At 35.6% G+C, this 19,749-nt stretch overlaps 1 protein-coding gene across 1 annotated transcript in view; it reads left to right on the top strand.

Annotated features, from left to right (window-relative positions):
* The window catches only part of LOC118002892 (A-kinase anchor protein 6-like), a 286,565-nt gene that overhangs the window by 215,545 nt on the left and 51,271 nt on the right, over positions 1–19,749 (top strand). Inside the window, exon 11 of the mRNA XM_034993503.1 lies at positions 18,170–18,385. Coding sequence (XP_034849394.1) covers positions 18,170–18,385 — 216 coding nt within the window. The remainder of the gene's footprint in view (positions 1–18,169; positions 18,386–19,749) is intronic.

Here is a 19,749-nt window from a genome sequence, read left to right as displayed (position 1 = left end):
AACCAGAGACCCTACAATCAGAGACTCTGCCCTTGCTTTATTCCTTTCTCATATATTAGGTGCCTTGAAGTTCTTTGCGATGTATCTAAAGGCATAATGTATCCTTGCCTGTCATTTTGTTGTCAATTTTTTAGCATATTGTTTTAGGTGAATTTTTTATAAATTGTATTCGAATCAAATCTGAAGATCTATATCTTTTAATAAAAGCACGAAGCCCATCACATTTAGTTTCTTGATTAAGATTGCTGATCTTTTGTTTCATCATGTTCATTCATTTATTCATTCAATAAATATTTCTTGGACACCTACCATGTGGCAGGCACTGGGCTGAGTGTTAGCGATGCATGAAGCCTATACTGTGGTCTTGTTTAAATATTTTGCTGTAAGACATGTTGTTTTGTTCCTTTTTACCCTAGTAAATTGGAATTTTTTAAACATATCCTTTATATCCAATAACAATGAATTGACTTCTTACTGATGCCACTTTTAAAATGAGAAATTGACTTCTCTGCATCCTCTACCCTATTTATCCATTTTTGTTGATATAATCTTGGATTTAGTTATTAGCTATTATTATTACTTTACTAATATAATTACATTCTTTCTCATACTTGCAATAATTTCTTTTGATGTTTGCATTGTATTTCATAAGAATATGAAAAATAATTCAGAGTTAATTCTTCATAATACTCATTTCATTGCTCAACATCAGTTTTTTTAATACCATGGTTTTCTATTTTCTTACAAAAATTACTCTTAGTGCTGTTATATTGTCCTCTAATAATTTTTATAGGAAAAGTACATTCTTAGTATATTCTCCAAACATGCAAGGGCATGTCTAAAAATGTATTTTGCTTGAACTTGCATATAAACAGTAGCTTGGCCAAATATAAAATTTTGCCATGGGGAGTATAACCTTTGACCATCAAAACTGCTAATGATCCTTTTGGCATTTATAGTTACAAAGGAGAAGTCTGATTTTTGTTGCTACGTAGTAACCTTGTTTTTCCACTTGTATATGACTGGGTGTTGGTCTCTTTTTATTTCTTTTGCTGGGGACTTGGTGAGTCCTAATTGCTTTTGAAACTTGAAATTCTGTTTTAGATCAGAGAATTTTACCTATTGTTTATCACAAGTTCTCCATACATTTAGTTCCCTCCTTTTGGAAATCCTATTCTGTACATTTTGAGTCCCCTGGCTGGATCTTTCCTTCACTTAAAGAAATGTATTTTTATTTCCACTTCTTTAACAGGGACTTTTGGTGGAATTTTCAAGGCTGTTTTGCAGTATCTAATTTTGTAGTTTGTCTTCATTGCAATCTTTAATTCACCAAAAGTTCTTTTCATCTTTGTACAATCTTTGCCGATCTTAATTTGTTTCATTTTCAGAAGTTCCTACCTTGGTGCCATGGATGCAATATCTCTGTGCATATTTTTGAGAAATGGATTAAAATTTTCTAAGGTTTTCTCTTCTCTTGTATTAATTCTGTTTCAAAAGGAGTGTATTAGTCTTTTGCTTTGAGTGTTCAGATTGGACTCTCCTTTGAACTACAGTGTCTGTTAGTGTATGTGTTGGTTTTTCTGTGTCTCTTTATTCTTAAGGAGGGAGTTCCGTTTTCTGGGGCTGAGTGTTAAGATAGGTCCTCTGAGAGATTCTGTAAGTGGCTTCCTGTACAAATATTTCAGGCCCAGACAAAAAGGAAACAGAAAATTTTGATTCCCCTTAGTTTTATTTAAATTCCAGAATGAGAAAAATATAGACCATATACAAGGGATAGCAAATTGTCTGTTGATAGTGAAGCATGGGGCACCTACATATCTAATATCAGGTGAGGTTGAAAGCAAGCTAAGGGGGCATCTTCAGTGTCCCAGAGCAGGAGAGTGGTCTTACAGAGTTGTGTGTTCATCAGCTCTGAGAGAAAAAGCCCCATTGGAAGGTAGCTCTTCTGTAACTCAGGTGATAAGTCCTGGGGACTTGAAATAGTGCAATTAGAGTGCAAGATAGGAGGCTGGATTTAAGAGAGACCTCTGGGTTAGAGATGACAGGATTTGGGAACTGCTATGCTGGTAGGGATGCAAAAGTAGAAGGCCTTCTCAAGACTCTCTCCCACTAAGAGCCCCTCTCTTCCTGGAATGCTGTTGCTTCTGTCTTCAGGTCCCCTTTAAATAAGGAAAAGAATCTTCAACAAAAAGCATTGGAAGTAATAGAACATGTGTAAGGATAGCGGGGTTCTGGTAACTAAAAAGAGAAATAAGTTCAAGATTATTTGGGAGTGTGGGTAAGGATATTTTAAATTTATTCAGTACTTTTCTCTTATGCAAATACCTGTGTCAAGTGTTGTGCTGGGTACTGGGGTGAACCATCCTTTGTCCTCTTCCAAGGAACACACAGGCTAAAGGGGGATAGTAACAAGTCAACAGGCAAATAGAATAGAATGTGGTAGGAATTAACATAGTGTCCTGGGGAGGGGCAAGGAAATTCCTAGAATGAGTGAATTGAGATCTGAAGTGAAGGAGGGGAAGAGTGAACAGAATAGTATGTGCATGTGCCTAGAGGCCTGTGCTTATTTAAATGTTATCCTAGTGTGTATAGGTAGGAATCTATGTGTCTTTGCAACAAACTAGAGTGTAAACTTTTTTTAATTTTCTGTTTCTTTTAGAGCAATTTGAGGTTCATAGGAAAATTGAGGGAAAGGTACAGAGATGTCCCATTATACTCCCTACCCCCACACATGCACAGCTTCCCCCATGATCAACTTCCCCCACCAGAGTGGTACGTTTGTCACAACTGATGAACCTGCAATGATGTATCATGATCACTCAAAGTTCATAGTTTGTATTACAGTTCACTTGATGCTTATATTCTGTGGGTCTAAACAGCTATATAATGACATGTATCTGTCATTATGGTTTATCATACCAAGTATTTTCACTGCCCTAAAAATTTGTGCTCTGCAGATTCATTCCTCACCCCTAGCCCCCTGCCCCAAATCCTGGCAGTCTTTTTACTCTGCAGTCTTTTTACTCTGCATAGTTTTGCCTTTTCCAGAATGTTGTATGGTTGGAATCATACAGTATGTGCCTTTTCAGATTGACCTCTTCCACTTAGTAATATGCATTTAAAATTCTTCTATGTCTTTTTCATGGCTTGATAGCTCATTTCTTTTTAGCACTGAATAATATCCTATTGTCTGATTATAACATAGTTTATCAATCCATTCACCTACTGAAGGACATCTTGGTTGCTTCCAAGTTTTGGCAGTTATGAATAAAGCTACTATAAATATCCATATGCAGGTTCTTGTGTGGACATAAGTTTTCGGCTCCTTTGGGTAAATACCAAGGAGCACGACTGCTGGATTGTATGATTAAGAGTATGTTTAATTTTTCACTGCAACTGTATCTTTGGGGTAAATACCTAGTAGTGCAATTGCTGGGTCATAGGATAGCTCTATTTTTAACTTTTTGAGGAACCTCCATACTATTTTCCAAAGTGGTTGTACCAGCTTGCATTCCCACCAACAGTGTAACAGGGTTCCCCTTTCTCCACATCCTTGCCAACATTTGTTGTTTCCTGCCTTGTTAATTTTTCCATTCTAACTGGGGTAAGGAGGTATCTCAATGTGGCTTTGATTTGAATTTTCAGAGGGTGGGGGTGAGGGGATGGGGTAACCCAGTGATGGGTATTAAGGAGGGCACCTGTTGTAATGAGCACTGGGTGTTATATGCAAATAATGAATCATGGAACACTACATCAAAAACTAATCATGTACTATATGGTGACTAACATAACATAATAATAATAAAAAAAGAATATATTTAGTTTTGTAAGAAACTACCAAATTGTCTTCCAAAGTGCTCGTACCATTTTGCGTTCCCACCAGCATTGAATAAGAGTCCTTTTTCCACATCCTCTTCTGCATTTTGTGTTGTCAGTGTTTTGAATTTTGGCCATTCTAATAGATATGTGGTGATATGTCATTGTTGTTTTGAGTATAAACTTTTTAAAAGTAGGACTATCTTAAAATATTTGTTTTGCATACCCTTCATAGTACCATAGACAATGTACCTTAGAGTCACTAGATACTCAAGAAGTTCTAGCCGATTGCAGACTTTATCACGAGACGGGACCTGAGATCACTTAGCTAGCTCAACCTTCTTATTCCAAAGGAAAAAAAAAAAAACAAAAAACCAAGTCTCTGATATATTAAATGACCACCCAACCAGAGCCAGATTGCAGCCCACATTTCCTGAATCCTAATCCAGGCCATAGTCCAATAATACCAAACCAATGATTTCATACGAGTTAATACCAATGTCTTTGCAATTCTCACAACTCAATTTTAAGCCTATCTCATTTGGTGAGTAGAAATAAAAAATGATCATTACAAGGGACATTGTGATTAATAGGAAATGTAGAAATGCTTATTAATACTATGAAGTCCTATTTTAAAGAGTATTAAAAAGACATATGACAATAAACCAAGGCTCCTTTGGTATTGGAATTCAGAGACTTACCATCTTGACCTGCAACAGCTTCTCATTTCCAGGGGCTTTACTCTCAGGAGTTCAACTCAGTGTTGAGTTTGCTCTCATTTTCACCTTCTGTTTATGTTGTACCTCCATATGAGGAGCTTAAAGAGCTTTAGACACATTAGCTCATTAATCCTCCCAAAACCTTTCTAAGATAGGATGGAGGCATAAATCATTATTCCCATCTGGAAAAAAATAGCCTAACTTATCTCTCTTAAATTCATTGATGCTCTAAACTGTTGATTAAATCCTAACTTATATCCTATACATTTAGAATATTTCATTCTCTTCCCCAAGGATATTTTTCTTTCTTTTTGAATTTAATGTCATGAGGATAAGTGTAAAAATGGATCAGCAGGTCTGGTTTTAGAAGTTCCTTTGAGAAGTGCAGGATAGGTGGTAAATCAAGTTCTTCCTTCCCCTCATGCTCTCCTCCTTTTCTCAAAATGTTCTTCTCTATTGCCCTTCTGTCATGACAAAGAAATGACTTTTAGGAATTGGAAGGATGTTTTGAGACCCATTCATTCCTTTATCTGACAGCCAAGACTACCAGCAAGAGAGCCAATGGATATCCATTCAACCATGCCATCTTAACTCTCAATAAAACATTGGTGCAACGGACTTCACAGCTTTATGAAAGCAACAATGGAAGTCAACTTTTCAATTTTGTGTGCTTTACTTAGTGGTTCTCACTATAAAGATTTTTGGAGTTAGATTTTGAAGATGTTAGAACATGAACAGAATATGTGAGCAGAATCTGAGGCCAAGCAAGGTTGACTCATACAAATGACTACAACAAAACACTTGTCCAATTAAAGTAGTTTCCTACAGTTCAGGACAGTGAAAGGAAAATAAATAAAAATAATAGACAAAATGAAATTATTCTTTCACCACTAGAATTTCACCAGAGAAAATGAGAGTCAACTTGCAACTGATTTGAGAGATATTCAGAGTTGTATTTTACTATTTTTTTACAAGTCCATTGTAGACCACCACATGATCTTTTTCCTATCACTTAACAGAATAAGCTTATGTAATAATCTGATGCCAGAAGATCTTAAAAGCTAAAGGATCATTGCATTGTAGAGAAAGGGTATTGAGGGCACATAAAAGTTACATGATTTACTTGAGATCACACAACTAGTTATTGCCAAACTAGGAGAAGACTCTAAGTTGTGTTTTTTTCCCTCAATCCAAGTTGCTTCTCAGATGTTCAACTGGAACACCTTCATGCTCAGATGATGTATATTCTACCTTGCTGCCAAAATATTAGTTGGGATGAATGAAGGCATTACCCCCCAGTATATTCGGTCATCTTTTAGGGAGCAAATAGGAGAGAGATGTGGTGTCTCAGAAGTAATGAAAACAGAATCCTCTAAAATGAGAATTAACTTTATTCAAGAAAATGCTCTCAAAAATTTCTCCTGGACTCTGCTTTATATTTTAGCTATGGGAATGTTTAAAGAATGAAGTTCTTATTATATTTCCTTTTCACAAGATTCTGGAATATTGCTTTGAGCTAAATAATCATCATAGCAGTTTACCAGTTGGCTAATATTTAGTCAGCATCTCTCTACTACCTAATATAATGGTTGAGGAGTGTTTTGCTGTTATATGTTAGTTAAACTTCTAAATGACCCTGAGAGTGTAGTTAGTATTACTGCACATCTGGGAATACTGAAAACTGGTGAAAAGGAGTAGAGTTGCCCTGGGTTTCCACCACAGAAGCAAAGGAAAGAGCTAAGAAGCAAATTCCTAGTGATCCAAACTCACAAGAAAATGCCCTATTTAGATGCTATAAAAATAAAGTCAGAAATACAAAGTTTTAGAGCTGTTTATACCTCAGTCTCTTCCAGGTCAGGAAGAAGTAGATAAGTGAACAGAAGGGTCTTTCCAGTGTTGACTTTTTGTCCCTAGTATCATTTTCCTCCGTTTTAGTGGTGTTATTCCCCAAAGCCTAACTCTCTTCCTGCATTCTTATTGTGTCCCAAGTGTTCTTGAATTCATTTATTTACCACCTATAGGATTCTGGAATAACAGGAATACTTCCCTAAAATACCAATTCCTAGTTGTTATACTTCAAGTAACACTCTGAGCTTTTTAACAAGTTCCAAGGGTGGCTTCATAGGAAATAAACAATATGTTACTCAGAGATAAATTTGGGAAAATAGGGTTTGATAGAGGAGAGGGGTAAGGAATAGTCAGCCGTGTATAGATGAGAGAGCTAGAAAAATACCATGCAACAGAGCTGAGTGAGTCATGAAACCACTTAGTTCAATAATCTGTCCTCTCCTATGTGTTCCACACTATCCCTGGAAACTCCTCTTAGGCCATCCTTGCTTCTGTGTTCTCTCACTTTCTTTTTCCTTGCTTTTTCTTGCTATTTCATTCTCCGGGTATGATCTTTACGATGATCCTTCTCTTATGGATTTAGCCTAATGGGTGTATTGTGCTGTACCTTGTCACATAGAATTCTTTTCTTTCTCTCCTCAAGACTGTCCTGAATATTCCTTTTACCTGGCCGGTGAATACCCAACATTCATTAAACGCACAGATGAGTTCAGGTAGCTGGGATCAGCAGATAATCTAGAGGAGGAAAATCACCTTTATTCATTCCCCAGAATTACTTTGAAATGATTCCCATGGAATCTAATAGAGATAAAAAGCACAGTGGGTGTTGTAAATAGATTTCAAAATATAATAATGTAAAAATAAATGGCAATTAATGCCTTATCTGCTTATGAAAAGAGTGATTGTGGAATTTTAAGAAAAGGTATTTTGTAGTATAATGGCTAAGTTGCATTTATATCCAGCACTCTTTCCCCCTTATTGCTAAAAGTTACCTTCCTATAATTGCAGACTAGTTTAGCATCTTAACAATAATGGACATGTTTTTAAAAGATTATTGCCAAAGTGCATTCTTTATTCCAGGGAGACTCTGTAATAGATACCGGCATTTTAGTAATGATACAAGCAATCTGTAAGCTATTACAGTTTTCTTTAGAGTAACTTAATCTTCATATTGTTTTGTATGTCTGGAATTTTAATAGTGTTTTTAATTTAGAAAAGGAAGTATATAACAAATTACTAATTACATGTGAATATGAACTAAGCACATGACCACTGAGCTTGATTCTTAAAAACAAACATATTTAAAAGTACTTAACCTAATGGAGGGAAAGTCACAAAAAAAATTAAAGAATACCACACAGGGATAACAACAACTTTCATGGAATAACACAGTGAGGGTCTGCAATTTTAGAATGGTTATTATATTTTAGTCCACAGCTAAAAAAAATAGCTAATAGAAATAGAAATACTCCTTTCCAAATATAATTAAAAATTTTCAACACATGAAAGTACAAACAATTAAAACATCAAATGAGTGTTTGTAAAAGAATGATTAGCTTTTCCCTTGATGACACCATTCATCCAAGAATTTGCAGTATTAACTAGTAGTCCTGGTGGCCTTTAATGATTCAGCTTCATTGGTGAGGATGCTAGATTGCAAGAAGTTAGATTTTTTTCTAAGTCAAAGGTCAGGTTATTTAGGTTAAGGTGACTGGAGGTTAAGGTGACTGGTCTTTGGACCTCAATCGTCTGCTGCCCAGATGAACAGAGGGGAGATGATTTTTCTTAAAAAATAGAAGTATTCACTGGAAATATTTTGATTTTAAATGGTTATAAGAAATCATTTGATGTTAGAATCTAGACTTATATTGTCATGTACAGTTTTGAAACTATTTTGGCACACATCCCAGACCTTCTTCAAGAAGCTGATAGAGATGTGCTTGGTAAACCAATTCAGGAGTCTTTAATGCTATTTTTAAAATCCAGCTTTTACATTAAATAAACCAGTTTGTTATTTTGAAAGAAGTTATAATCTACTTAAAACTGTCATTCTCTGTTTCTAACTTGCAATTAGATGGTATTTCCAAAATGTCAGACCTAGATTCTGCTTCTACCATCACCATAATAAAATGTGACAGCCAAGATATTATATCAATACCTTTTCCATAATTAGCAATAAGGATCCTGCCAAGGGTTAACTAGAAAAGTTTCATAAACGTTTTTCTACAAATGGTTCTGAAGGCAGAATTATGCTTTTGAAATCTGCTAATGTAGCAAAGACTCATGACAACCAGGAGACAAATATATGAGCAAAACTGTTTGGAGAGAATAGTTTTGTAGTGTATGATGTATGTTATGTAAATGAGCTTATTAGGACTCTCATCTATTTTATTATTGGTGACCAATTTAATAGAGGCATTTAAAAAACAATATTTCTGCCTGACTCCTAGAAATGAAGAAGATACATTGATATAATTGAGAGCAAATGATTGCATGTCGTGCCATTTAATCATGTCATTTTTCAATTGCTATTTTTTGCACTTCACTGAATGCTTATAGAATATTTAGCTTCAATATAGATTAAGTCCCAGGGTTTGCAACTGAGCTGAGTTCCTATATCGGCTGATGTTGTCTTTTAAGTTTGGAATCAGTTAAAATATGCAGATGTCATCATTCATACCTCACTTGAGGTATTTTAATTTTTTTGCTGTTTTGAAGAATTACCTCTTTACAATTCCTGGTTGGAAAGTCTTATTTGCAATACTTATATACTAGATATGGTTAAGGTAAGCACATAATTGGCTCAAGAATGGAGTCATCAGGACCAAAAGATCTGCTGACCCGCTGCTGGAAACTTGGATGATCATTTGCCTAATGAATGTTTCCTACTTTTGTTCAATCTCTTTTTGATTATTTATATAACTTACATTTTTCTCAGAAGAGAGATTATCCTCCACTGTCTGGTGGAATGTGAGGTCCTTGTGGGTAGAAAGTTCATCTCTTTTGTTCACAGATGCATCTCAAACACTCAGAACAGTGCCCATTATAATAGGTGTTCAATAAACACTTGTTCAGTGAATGAATTAGTATTTTTTCCATCTCTGCTATCACAACCACCCTGGGTTTAAGAATTACATAGATTACTAATTTTTAACAATGGCCTAGAAATGGGTATAAGATAGATCCCTGAAAGGTATACTGAAGAACTTGTTGGCTGTGTTTTAAACAGTAATTTTATGGCTATGGCCACATCTGGTTGGAAATCAGGGACCAGAATAGTCTGAAAATGGAGAAATTTTACAAGCCTCTTCAGCTCTCTTATGAAAGGAAATGTAGATAATGCTTTTACGAATTGGCTTGGGATTCAGGTTGCGTGGGTTAGCATCCTTATTAGCTGCATTAGCTCTGGTCAGTTACTTAGCCTCTCTGTCTCTATTTCCTTGTTTGTAAAATAGGCACATGGCAATAATATATATCTCATAGTACTGTTGTGAGGATTAAATGAGCCAATACATATAAAATACCTAACAAAATACATAGCAGACAGAAATACACAAATAATGTTTGTCATTAATGTATGAGATTAGTGAAAAATAACTAAGAAAATACTCAGAATAGTACACTAGCAATTTAATAAGCTTCAATGGTTGTTGGTTATTATTTTACAGTCAAGTAAATCCTTGACTAAATATTTGAGGAGAACATAATGTTTTAAAAATTTTGTGTTTGTTCATATACATATAGCCAACTTAGAATGATCTTTGGTGAAGTACATGAAGTACATTGATAGGTCATGTTTCTCATTTTTCTCCTGACACCAACAACACAATAGATTACAATTTCATAAGATGTATATGATGGTAAATGAAACTCACCACTGCAGTAATTAGACTTAACTAACATTCTTTAATTTCCACATTTTCTTCAACTCCTTTTCCACATCCATGCTCTTCTATGTATACTTTTCTGTTTATGTTTTATGATATTTCTAGAAGTAGGAGAGCTATATTAAAAAACAGCACTGTATTATTTTTATCATATAGCAGAATGTCTTATTTGGTGACTGAGATTTATAGGTTTGTAGTTATGACTCCATCCTAGGGAATTTTATAGCCATTACTTTTTTTTTTTTTAAGATTTATTTATTTGAGAGAGAGCATGGGGGGAGGGGCAGAGGAAGAGGGAGAGAATCCCAAGCAGACTCCCCGCTGAGCCGGAGCCCAACACAGGGCTCAATCTCACAACTCATGACCCTGAGATCAAGAGTCACATGCTGCACTGAATGAACCGGGCAAGCGCCCTTTTATTCCTTTTTATTGCCAAATAATATTCCATTGTATGGATATACCACATTTTTTTTATCCACTCATCCATTGATAGATACTTGGGTTGTTTCTACTTTTTGGCTATTATGAATAATGTGGTTATGGATATTTGTATGGTTGTATGTTTTCAATTCTTCTGGGCATTTACCTAGAAGAGAAATTGCTGGACCATATGGTAATTCTGTGTTTAACTTTTTGAGGAAATGTCATACTATTTTCCAAAGTGAGGGTGCCTGGGTGGCTCAGTTGGTTAAGCGACTGCCTTCGGCTCAGGTCATGATCCTGGAGTCCCGGGATCGAGTCCCGCATCGGGCTCCCTGCTCGGCGGGGAGTCTGCTTCTCTCTCTGACCCTCCCCCCTCTCATGCTCTCTATCTCATTCTCTCTCTCAAATAAATAAATAAAATTCAAAGTGAATGGCACTACTTTACAATCCCACCAACAGTTCATGAGGATTCCAATTTCCTTATATCCTTGCCAATATTGTGATTTCTGTCTTTTTTATTTTAGCCTAGTGCTAAAATCATAGTGCAGGTGAAGTGGTATGTAGTTGTGATTTAGATTTGCATTTCCCTGATGTCTACAGACGATGAATATTTTTCCATATGTTTATTGGCCAGTTGTATGTTTTCCTTGAAGAAATGTCTATTTAATACTTTGCCCATTTTAAAAATGGGGTTACTTATCTTTATATTACTGAATTTTAAGTATTCTTTATATATTCTGGATACAAATCCTTTATCAGATACATGATTTTCGGATATTGCTTCCCATTCTGTGGGTTGTTTTTCCATTTTTTCTTATGGTGTCATTTGAAGACCAAAAGTTTTTAATTTTGGTTAAGTTGTCCAAAAGTCACTTGTACTCTTGGTGTCATATCCAAGAAATCATTGCCTAAGAAGTCAGAAGTCACTTCTGCTTTAGATGTCCTATCTAAAAAACCATTGCCTATCCACAAGTAATGAAGATTTACTCCTGTGTTTACTTCATTTAAAACTTACAACAACCTGATGGGTTAGGTCTTATCAAAAACCTTTGCCTTTTTTTTTTTTTTTTACTTTGAGGAGGCAGAGTCTTCTCTTGACAGCCAAATCACAGGCACTTAAAAACAGGTACCACATCTTATTATATTCCTCTTATTTACCAATTCCAATCCTATAATGAAAAGTATGGAGTTTGGCACCTAATTGATACTTAATAAATATTTATTACTATGAGAAATACTATCCATATGATCTCTGTCAACCTTGCCCCAAAATAATAATCCCGAATCAACTAGTTAAAAGCGTCTTTTGAAGACTCACAGAGGTACAGTCTTGCCTCTCATTTTCCCCATCTGCTGTATGTTCTTATTAGACCATGGCTGCAGCATTAACATTCCCTGCATCTGATGCCTTGTGCCTTCCAAATAATCGTCATGGTTTTGTTTCACTATATACACTTTCTGAGAGAAGCTTCTATTTAATTTAGCACAATGCCATGTGTATTAATCATTCATTACTAAGTGACTAATTTGATAAAATTAATAAAAAGGATTAATTAATAAATTAATAAAATTAATAAAAAATAAAAATATCAAATAGGTATTCAAAGAACCTAATATATCATCATTCTTTTTTTTTTTTAAGATTTATTTATTTATTTATTTTAGAGAGAGAATGCAGTGGGGCAGAGGGAGAGGGAGAGAGAGTCTTAAGCAGACGCCGTGCTCAGCACGGAGCCTCAGCATGGGGCTTGATCTCAAGACCCTGAGATCATGACCTGAGCTGAAACCAAGAGTCCAACATTTAACCAACTGTGCCACCCAGGCGCCCCCATTATTATCATTCTTAATAATTACATTGAAAATTCCTGAGGATCATCAAGCAAGTACTAATAATATAAAGATACCTCTAGTCAAAAAGATCTATTCGTTGATTGATTCATTCATTCATTTTCTTTCAGTAATTCAGTAACAATTAAAAAAATAACTGATCACCAAATGGGCGTGGTCTCTAGGCACCTGGCTAACAGTGTGACTTCAGAATTAGAACTTGTAACTTCCATTTTATACTTCTAAAAAAAAAAAAATCTGCTCAACTGGATTAATTCTCTTATCTGTAAAACAAAGTTCCTCCATTTCCTGTAGGCCAGTGTTTTCAAACAAACACCTGTGGTGTCTGTTAAACCATAGCTCATTGGGGCCTATCCCCAAGCTGCAGATTCAGAAGATGTGGAGAGGCACTAGAGAATTGGCATTTCCCAGTTCATGGGTGAGGCTGATGCTGCTTGGCCCGGGGAACACTCTCTGAGAACCTTTGCTCCACACATCTAGTCACAGGTAGCAGATGAAGAGAAAACCACTGCCCGCCTCATGAAATTAAAATGGTAAAATACCGAAAGTGCAAAAAAGAAGAAAAACACTTGAAAAAGTGTGGGAAACCCTTGCCACAGGAGATGGAGCTATTTACTTGTGAATATTTAAACCAGAAGAACTTGCCTGTCTTTTTCACTTTTTTCCCCTCTCTCTGTTATTTCCTTACTCTAACTAGATCAAAGGCAGGTATGTATCCATATTTGCAGGTTGAAACTTCTTTACTGTGCTTGCCACAGAGAGGGCATACTCAATAGATATTGTTAAACAATTGATTAATCTAGAAAATAAAGTTATGTTTAGGGGTGCCTGGTTGGCTCAGTCGTTAAGCGTCTACCTTTGGCTCAGGTCATGATCCCAGGGTCCTGGGATCGAGCCCCGCATCGGGCTCCCTGCTCCGCAGGAAGCCTGCTTCTCCCTCTCCCGCTCCCCCTGCTTGTGTCTCCTCTCTCACTGTGTCTCTCTCTGTCAAATAAATAAATAAAATCTTTAAAAAAAAAAAAGAAAATAAAGTTATGTTTGACTTTAAAAATGGCATTGCTTTGTAAATGGTTTTTAGTTGACAGATCACCTGAAGTCCTATCACTTTGTTCAGATTGACCTACCTAATGATGTTACATTAACCTGCTGAATATAATTATGTAAGATATATAGAGACAAATTGCTTTGGAGTTTTCTCAGAGTTTTTCTCTCTCTGTTTTTAACATATGCTTAGTTTTGGTAGTTTTAAAATTGTATTTTCTTCCTCACCTCTCTTTTCTCTATTTGGTTCTTACATTTTACTTATTGTACAGTTGGGTTTTGGTCTATAGTTCTTTGATTGTAAACTTATTTATATCCTTTTGTGATAGTAGATGACATTATTGTTTAATGTCAAGAATATGGGTATGCAAGAAAATTATAATCATGTTGTACAATATGTATATATGTGTGTGTGTGTATATATATGTTTATGTTTAATATATAATGAAAAATAAAATACCAATATTGGAAGTCTTACCTTTCATAGTGTTAAACTGAAGCCAGTGTCAAAAGTGATGTCACATCACATTTGGCTTAATAATAGAGTGCTTTAAACAGTCAAAAAGGTTGACAGAGAAAGGAGAGGAAAAAGAAAAACCCCCATTAAAAAAAAAAAAAAGGAAAGAAAACCCCCCAGATAAACCAAAAACACTCCTTTGCATCACCATTGATGAATTGAAAACCAGATTGACAGTTTATAAGTGTGATATAAAAACCTCCCGCCTGTTGGCAACGCTATTGCAGCATGTCCAAAAAGATGTTGAGAGGGTTGGAGATCCGATTATTGTAAAAGAAAAAAAAATTGACTTCGAAATTTAAAATTTTACTTTTCTAGAACATTTCTCATAGCCAACCTGCCTTTTTAATAACATGAAGAAATTGAGTAGAAATGTAAAATAAAGCAAATAAAAAGTTCATCAGAAATTTAAATGCAGCACACCCAAACCATATTCCAACAACTGAATTCTGAAGTGATACAAGACAAAGACCTCTGTACTAACAGAGGTAGTCTTGTAAGAAGAAATTGCCTAACAGTTACCAAATAAGAGGACAACTACATACAAAAGCATTTGGAATCTCTTTCTTAGACATATTGATCATTAGTGGAGATTTTCTCTTTCTTTTTAGATTTCCTTTGACTCTTCTTATCTCTGTACTTTTCTGTGAACGCAATATGACTATGCTTGGGAACCAACATGATCTCATGAGCTATCAAGGAAAATGCTTCCAAACTGACAATAATGAAAAGCATTCCAAACTTTTCTGTTCCTTACTTCCCGTCCAGCTGCTTCATTGTCTCTTCTCCCTGACACTCTAGGTGCCCCCATAGCCCCAGGACACTTGCTTCCCGACCCTTCTGTCTTGAGAACTGCAACCATTCAGCTTAGACCATCTGGCTCAACGTTGTTTCCCTGAAGATTTCACCAACTCCTCCAATAGCAACTTGCACGAACTTCTGTTAAATTGTCCCTCTCTACATTCATTACTCTCATTACCACACTTACTTGTATCATCCACCTTCCACAGACTCTCAGCTCCTTGAGAGAAGGAGCAGTAACTTGCTCCTTTTTGAAGCCTCAGTGCCTGAAACAGTGCCTAGCAGATGGAAAGTGTAGGGTACATTTGAGGAGGTCTGAGAGACAGAGATGAGTTTATCTTATTTCAGCGTCTGTCTTAGATTGTTTAGTTTGGGTTTCTGTTTTAAAGTACCTTCCTCTGAAAATGTAAGCTAGAAATAGTTACAATACTTACTTGTTCCTGTATAGTTATATTTAACATTTCTCTGTGCATAGTTTATCATGGAAATAATGTAAGCTACTGATTCTAAGAAACATTGCCAGCAAATGCATTGGTTTTATTTAGTATGTGTTTGGGGTGCCTGGGTGGCTCAGTTGGTTAAGCGACTGCCTTCGGCTCAGGTCATGATCCTGGAGTCCCGGGATCGAGTCCCGCATCGGGCTCCCTGCTCGGCAGGGAGTCTGCTTCTCTCTCTGAACCTCCCTCCTCTCATGCTCTCTATCTCTTTCTCTCTCTCAAATAAATAAATAAAAAATCCTTATTTAGTATGTGTTTGTGATTATAAATATGTATATTTTAATGGTTGTCATGGAAACCCATATATATAGAAGAATGTTATTTTATCAGTTATATCTCCTAGATATAAAAAAGTGTCAAAAAATATGTTGACCATTTAAAATTCTCAATTTTCACCTCCTTTTCAAAGTAGTGTTATTTCCCTGTGTGCATATGGGATAAATTATCAATCCAGGATATAGACTAAGTTCTTTGGATATTTAAAGTAAAAAAAAATTGTAAGATTGTGAAGATCCAAAAATTAGATAGTGAATGTTAACATCCCATCAAATCTGATACTGAATGTCAAAAACAGCTTTCATGGTTTTTAAACTACCTGGACTGACTCACATTAAGATGTGAGTTGGGGATCATCTGGTTACTTAAATACTGGATACATTCTAGATACTCATAAAAAAATTATGGCCAATGACCTTTATGAAAATTTCCCCTAGTGATCTCACATGTCCTGTTTCAGAACTTTGAAAGTGCCTGTGAGGTGAATGAAGCCCATTTGGGCTACTTTGTAAATGTTACCAGTGAGGCCATTGTAACCCCACACATACTGTTAGTGCTGTCCCTGGCAAATTTTCACTTGGCTAAGAAACATTGGGACTTTTTGCTGGCTTGAGGAATGCAGTTATTAGTCTAGTCAACTGCAAAGAGAGTTTTGCAAGATCCCATTTTATGGCATGGAAATAACACTTTTGATTTTCCTAACCCTGTATTTTAAACAAATTTATAGCAACACAAAAATGAAAAATGGAATCCTCAATATTCCTATTCACAAGACTCACTTCAACCAATTTCAGTTGGCTACATTATTATTTTGAAGTGTTAATATGGACCGAAATTTGGCAGGAATTAATTTGGCTTGATAGTTTGACTTGCTCAAGTTCTAGAGCAAGAGAGGAAATTGAAGGGTGTGTGTGTGTGTGAGAGGGAGAGGGAGACAGAGAGAAAGAGAGCGAATGCATTTAGGAGTGGGGAGGTAGCTGTATTGGAGGAGGGGATGGAAACAATGCTTTTTGCTTTAGTCGGCCCTCAAGTTTTATCTTTGAATATCCAGAGGTTTCCTCCTCATTCTGCACTGAACAAATGAATAGCATCAGTAAAGAAATTTGTCAGACCTAGTGGTTATATCAGGAGTTATGTAGGAAAATGATAATGAATGCTAGGAAAATAAATAAGGGTAAGTTCAGGAAACATAACTAAAAATGCTGCACTGGTATAAATTGAATAATAAAATTCCTAGTCATATTTTGCCATAAATAGAGGTTTGGGTATTTGTCATTCACCTTATTTAAAATTCAGAAATATTAAAGGTACAGTGTTCTCTCATTACAGAAATAATAGAATTTCAGCTATTACTGAGTTAGGGTCATTTAAATGGCTATAGCATGTATTATATCAATAAGCAGAACATCTGTATGAAATGTCCACCTGCTGATCTACTACCACTCTGTGCACATTTCAATGAACTGCACTTAATCATTTTAAGACTTCTTCTAATGAAGCCTTATCTAGATTAACATTTTAAGCACAGATACTTTTAGGCATTAAAACTCTCGCACTAAATGAAATTGCATTGTCTTGTTTACCCTTGTTGATTAATAAGCAATCTGTTAACTGTTAGAGCAGTCCAATTGTAGCAGTCGAAGGAGATTAGTAATTCAGTGATGTTTGTGGATATAATCATCATTTCTCCTGAAGGCTTCAAATTAGAATATCACTTACACACTATCCATAGGCAAAGAAAAGATATAATATATTTAGACATGTGTACCCACTATTTTGCTTGAATTGTTCAGCTTAGGGTCACTGCAGCAATACAAATGCTTCTGGGGGCAAAATGCTATTTTGATGCATGCATATCCTTCTTAAATTGTGTGAATGTCTATTAAAGGAAACAGCAACCAACAAGTAGTGCAATAATAATCCGGTATCCTAATTTCTGTTTTCAGAACATTATTGCTTTGTTAATCAAGCTTTGGAAGAGAAATGTTGCTTATCCCTTTTTCCCCCAATAATAGATGTTATATATCAAAATTCTTGGCAATCTTATTTAACTTTTTCCCAGCCAGTAGAAAACTGAACTTCTGGCTCCAAAAAATCTAGGAGTAAATTTGGGAAAATTCCATGTCCTTTCGGGGAACTTTTCTATCTTTTGTGTTTCCAAAGCATGTCAATCTGTTTGGCATTCCCATGACCTACATGATTTATTTCATTAAGTTATAAATTGTTAATCATCTAGGTGTCAAGGTGGGACCCAGCATTTTAGATGGACAAATCAGTATAAAAAGGGAAGAGGAATGGGATGCAGCTAAATTCTTTGGCATTAGTTGAGTATCAATAGGAAGTCTCCAATCTAAAGACAACCAGAGCCCTTCTTGTCTTATTGTTCATTGCCAAGTATATCACTACAATTTGAAATTATGGTGGAAGAAGGCGTTTCATGTTTTAGGGATTTCTGCTCTATAAACACCCATGAATCGATCCCTCTCTTTGTTGCAGTCCCTCTGTGGTGAAATCAAGCAGCGACGTCGTGGAGTGGCCTCCGTCCTGCGATTATGCCAACATCTTCTAGATGACCGGGAGACTTGCAATCTGAACGCAGACCACCAGCCCATGCAACTGATCATTGTAAATCTCGAAAGAAGGTGGGAAGCCATTGTCATGCAAGCTGTCCAGTGGCAAACACGGCTACGAAAGAAGATGGGAAAGGAGTCTGTGAGTGATTTTTTTTTTCTTTTAAGCATAATGGTCTCTAATTTTTCTCAGAAAAAAAAATATTTCAGGGCTTGGAAAATGTATTCATCTTACAAGTGGTTTTGCAAACTAAAGGGATAGGTATCTTCGACCACTCAATGAAACTTCCTTTGTCATAGCACAGAGATTTATTTGCCTACTAATAAGAAGTGTTTCAGTGTATCTCACTGTCTTTCAAAAAAATCACATGAAGATTTCCCTTAATCTTACCAAACTAAGCCATTAATTCCTTCAATCATTCCTTCACCAATGATATTCTTTAATCATACAATACCCCATGAAGATTTTGTTAGAAGGTGGCTTTCCACTCTGAAAGCATATGTAGCAATGTGTATGCTTTACAGATAAGGTAAAGACAAAGTATACTGCTTACCTTTTCATTACATAATGAGTCAACACTATTTATTCAACAAACTCCACTGTTCCTTCTTGGAGCTCCTTCTGATAGAGGTGTGTTGCTGAGAGGTAGCAAGTTTCCTCTTTGAGTTTTAATGCAGTGTTCAAGGTAGGGGTAGGGATCCCTTTTAAGAATTTTCCAAGTTAATTGTAAGTTCAAGCTGTTGCTACATGAAAGAAATAAATGTGACAGTCAGACTTGTTTAATAATAATAATATAGAACAAGCCCTTGTCCAGAAAACCTTCATACCCTTAAGGGAAGAGGTTTATTGATAAAATGTTTACATTCCTCAAATGACCTTGAAGTCAATGTCCATTAGTTGAAGGCCTAAGTCTCATGTTTGACTTACATAAATGAAGTACATACATACATACATGGAATGGAAAGTTTTTCTTATGTGTTTATGTTATCAGTTCTATGTCTTTGAAAAGTCCAAGATTCAAAATTGAAAAATCAAATGTAATAATCTTGCTACAAAAAAAAGAGGACCAAAAAAAAAAAAAAGCCTTCTCCTATGAATTCTAATTTTAAAAAAGCGTTAATATTTGCTATCTGATTCATTTGGCATTGGGGACGGGCAACAGAAGGGACAATGAATCAGTAAGCCTTCTTACTCTTTCTGCATCTGTAGCTATGTTGAGTCTAGGTGGTGATTTTATCCTTAACAGTTCAGTTTAATTATTTTGAGCTGAAGTTGTTAAATTTCTTAAGACTTCCAAGTTATTACCAGTAATCAGAGTCTATATAATTGGATGTCTTTTCTTGAAATGACCTGTTTGTTTTGAAGCTATTTAGCTGGAGTGTTTGTTTTCTTTTTTCTTTCTTTCTTTCTTTCTTTTTTCTTTCTTTCTTCTTTCTTTCTTCCTTCCTTCCTTCCTTCCTTTCTTTCTTTCTTTCTTTCTTTCTTTCTTTCTTTCTTTCTTTCTT

Source organism: Mirounga leonina, unplaced genomic scaffold (genome assembly GCF_011800145.1).
Source record: "Mirounga leonina isolate KUSES-001 unplaced genomic scaffold, KU_Mleo_1.0 Mir_84, whole genome shotgun sequence".
Taxonomy (NCBI): Eukaryota; Metazoa; Chordata; class Mammalia; order Carnivora; family Phocidae; genus Mirounga; species Mirounga leonina.
This window is presented reverse-complemented; position numbering and strand designations above follow the sequence as displayed.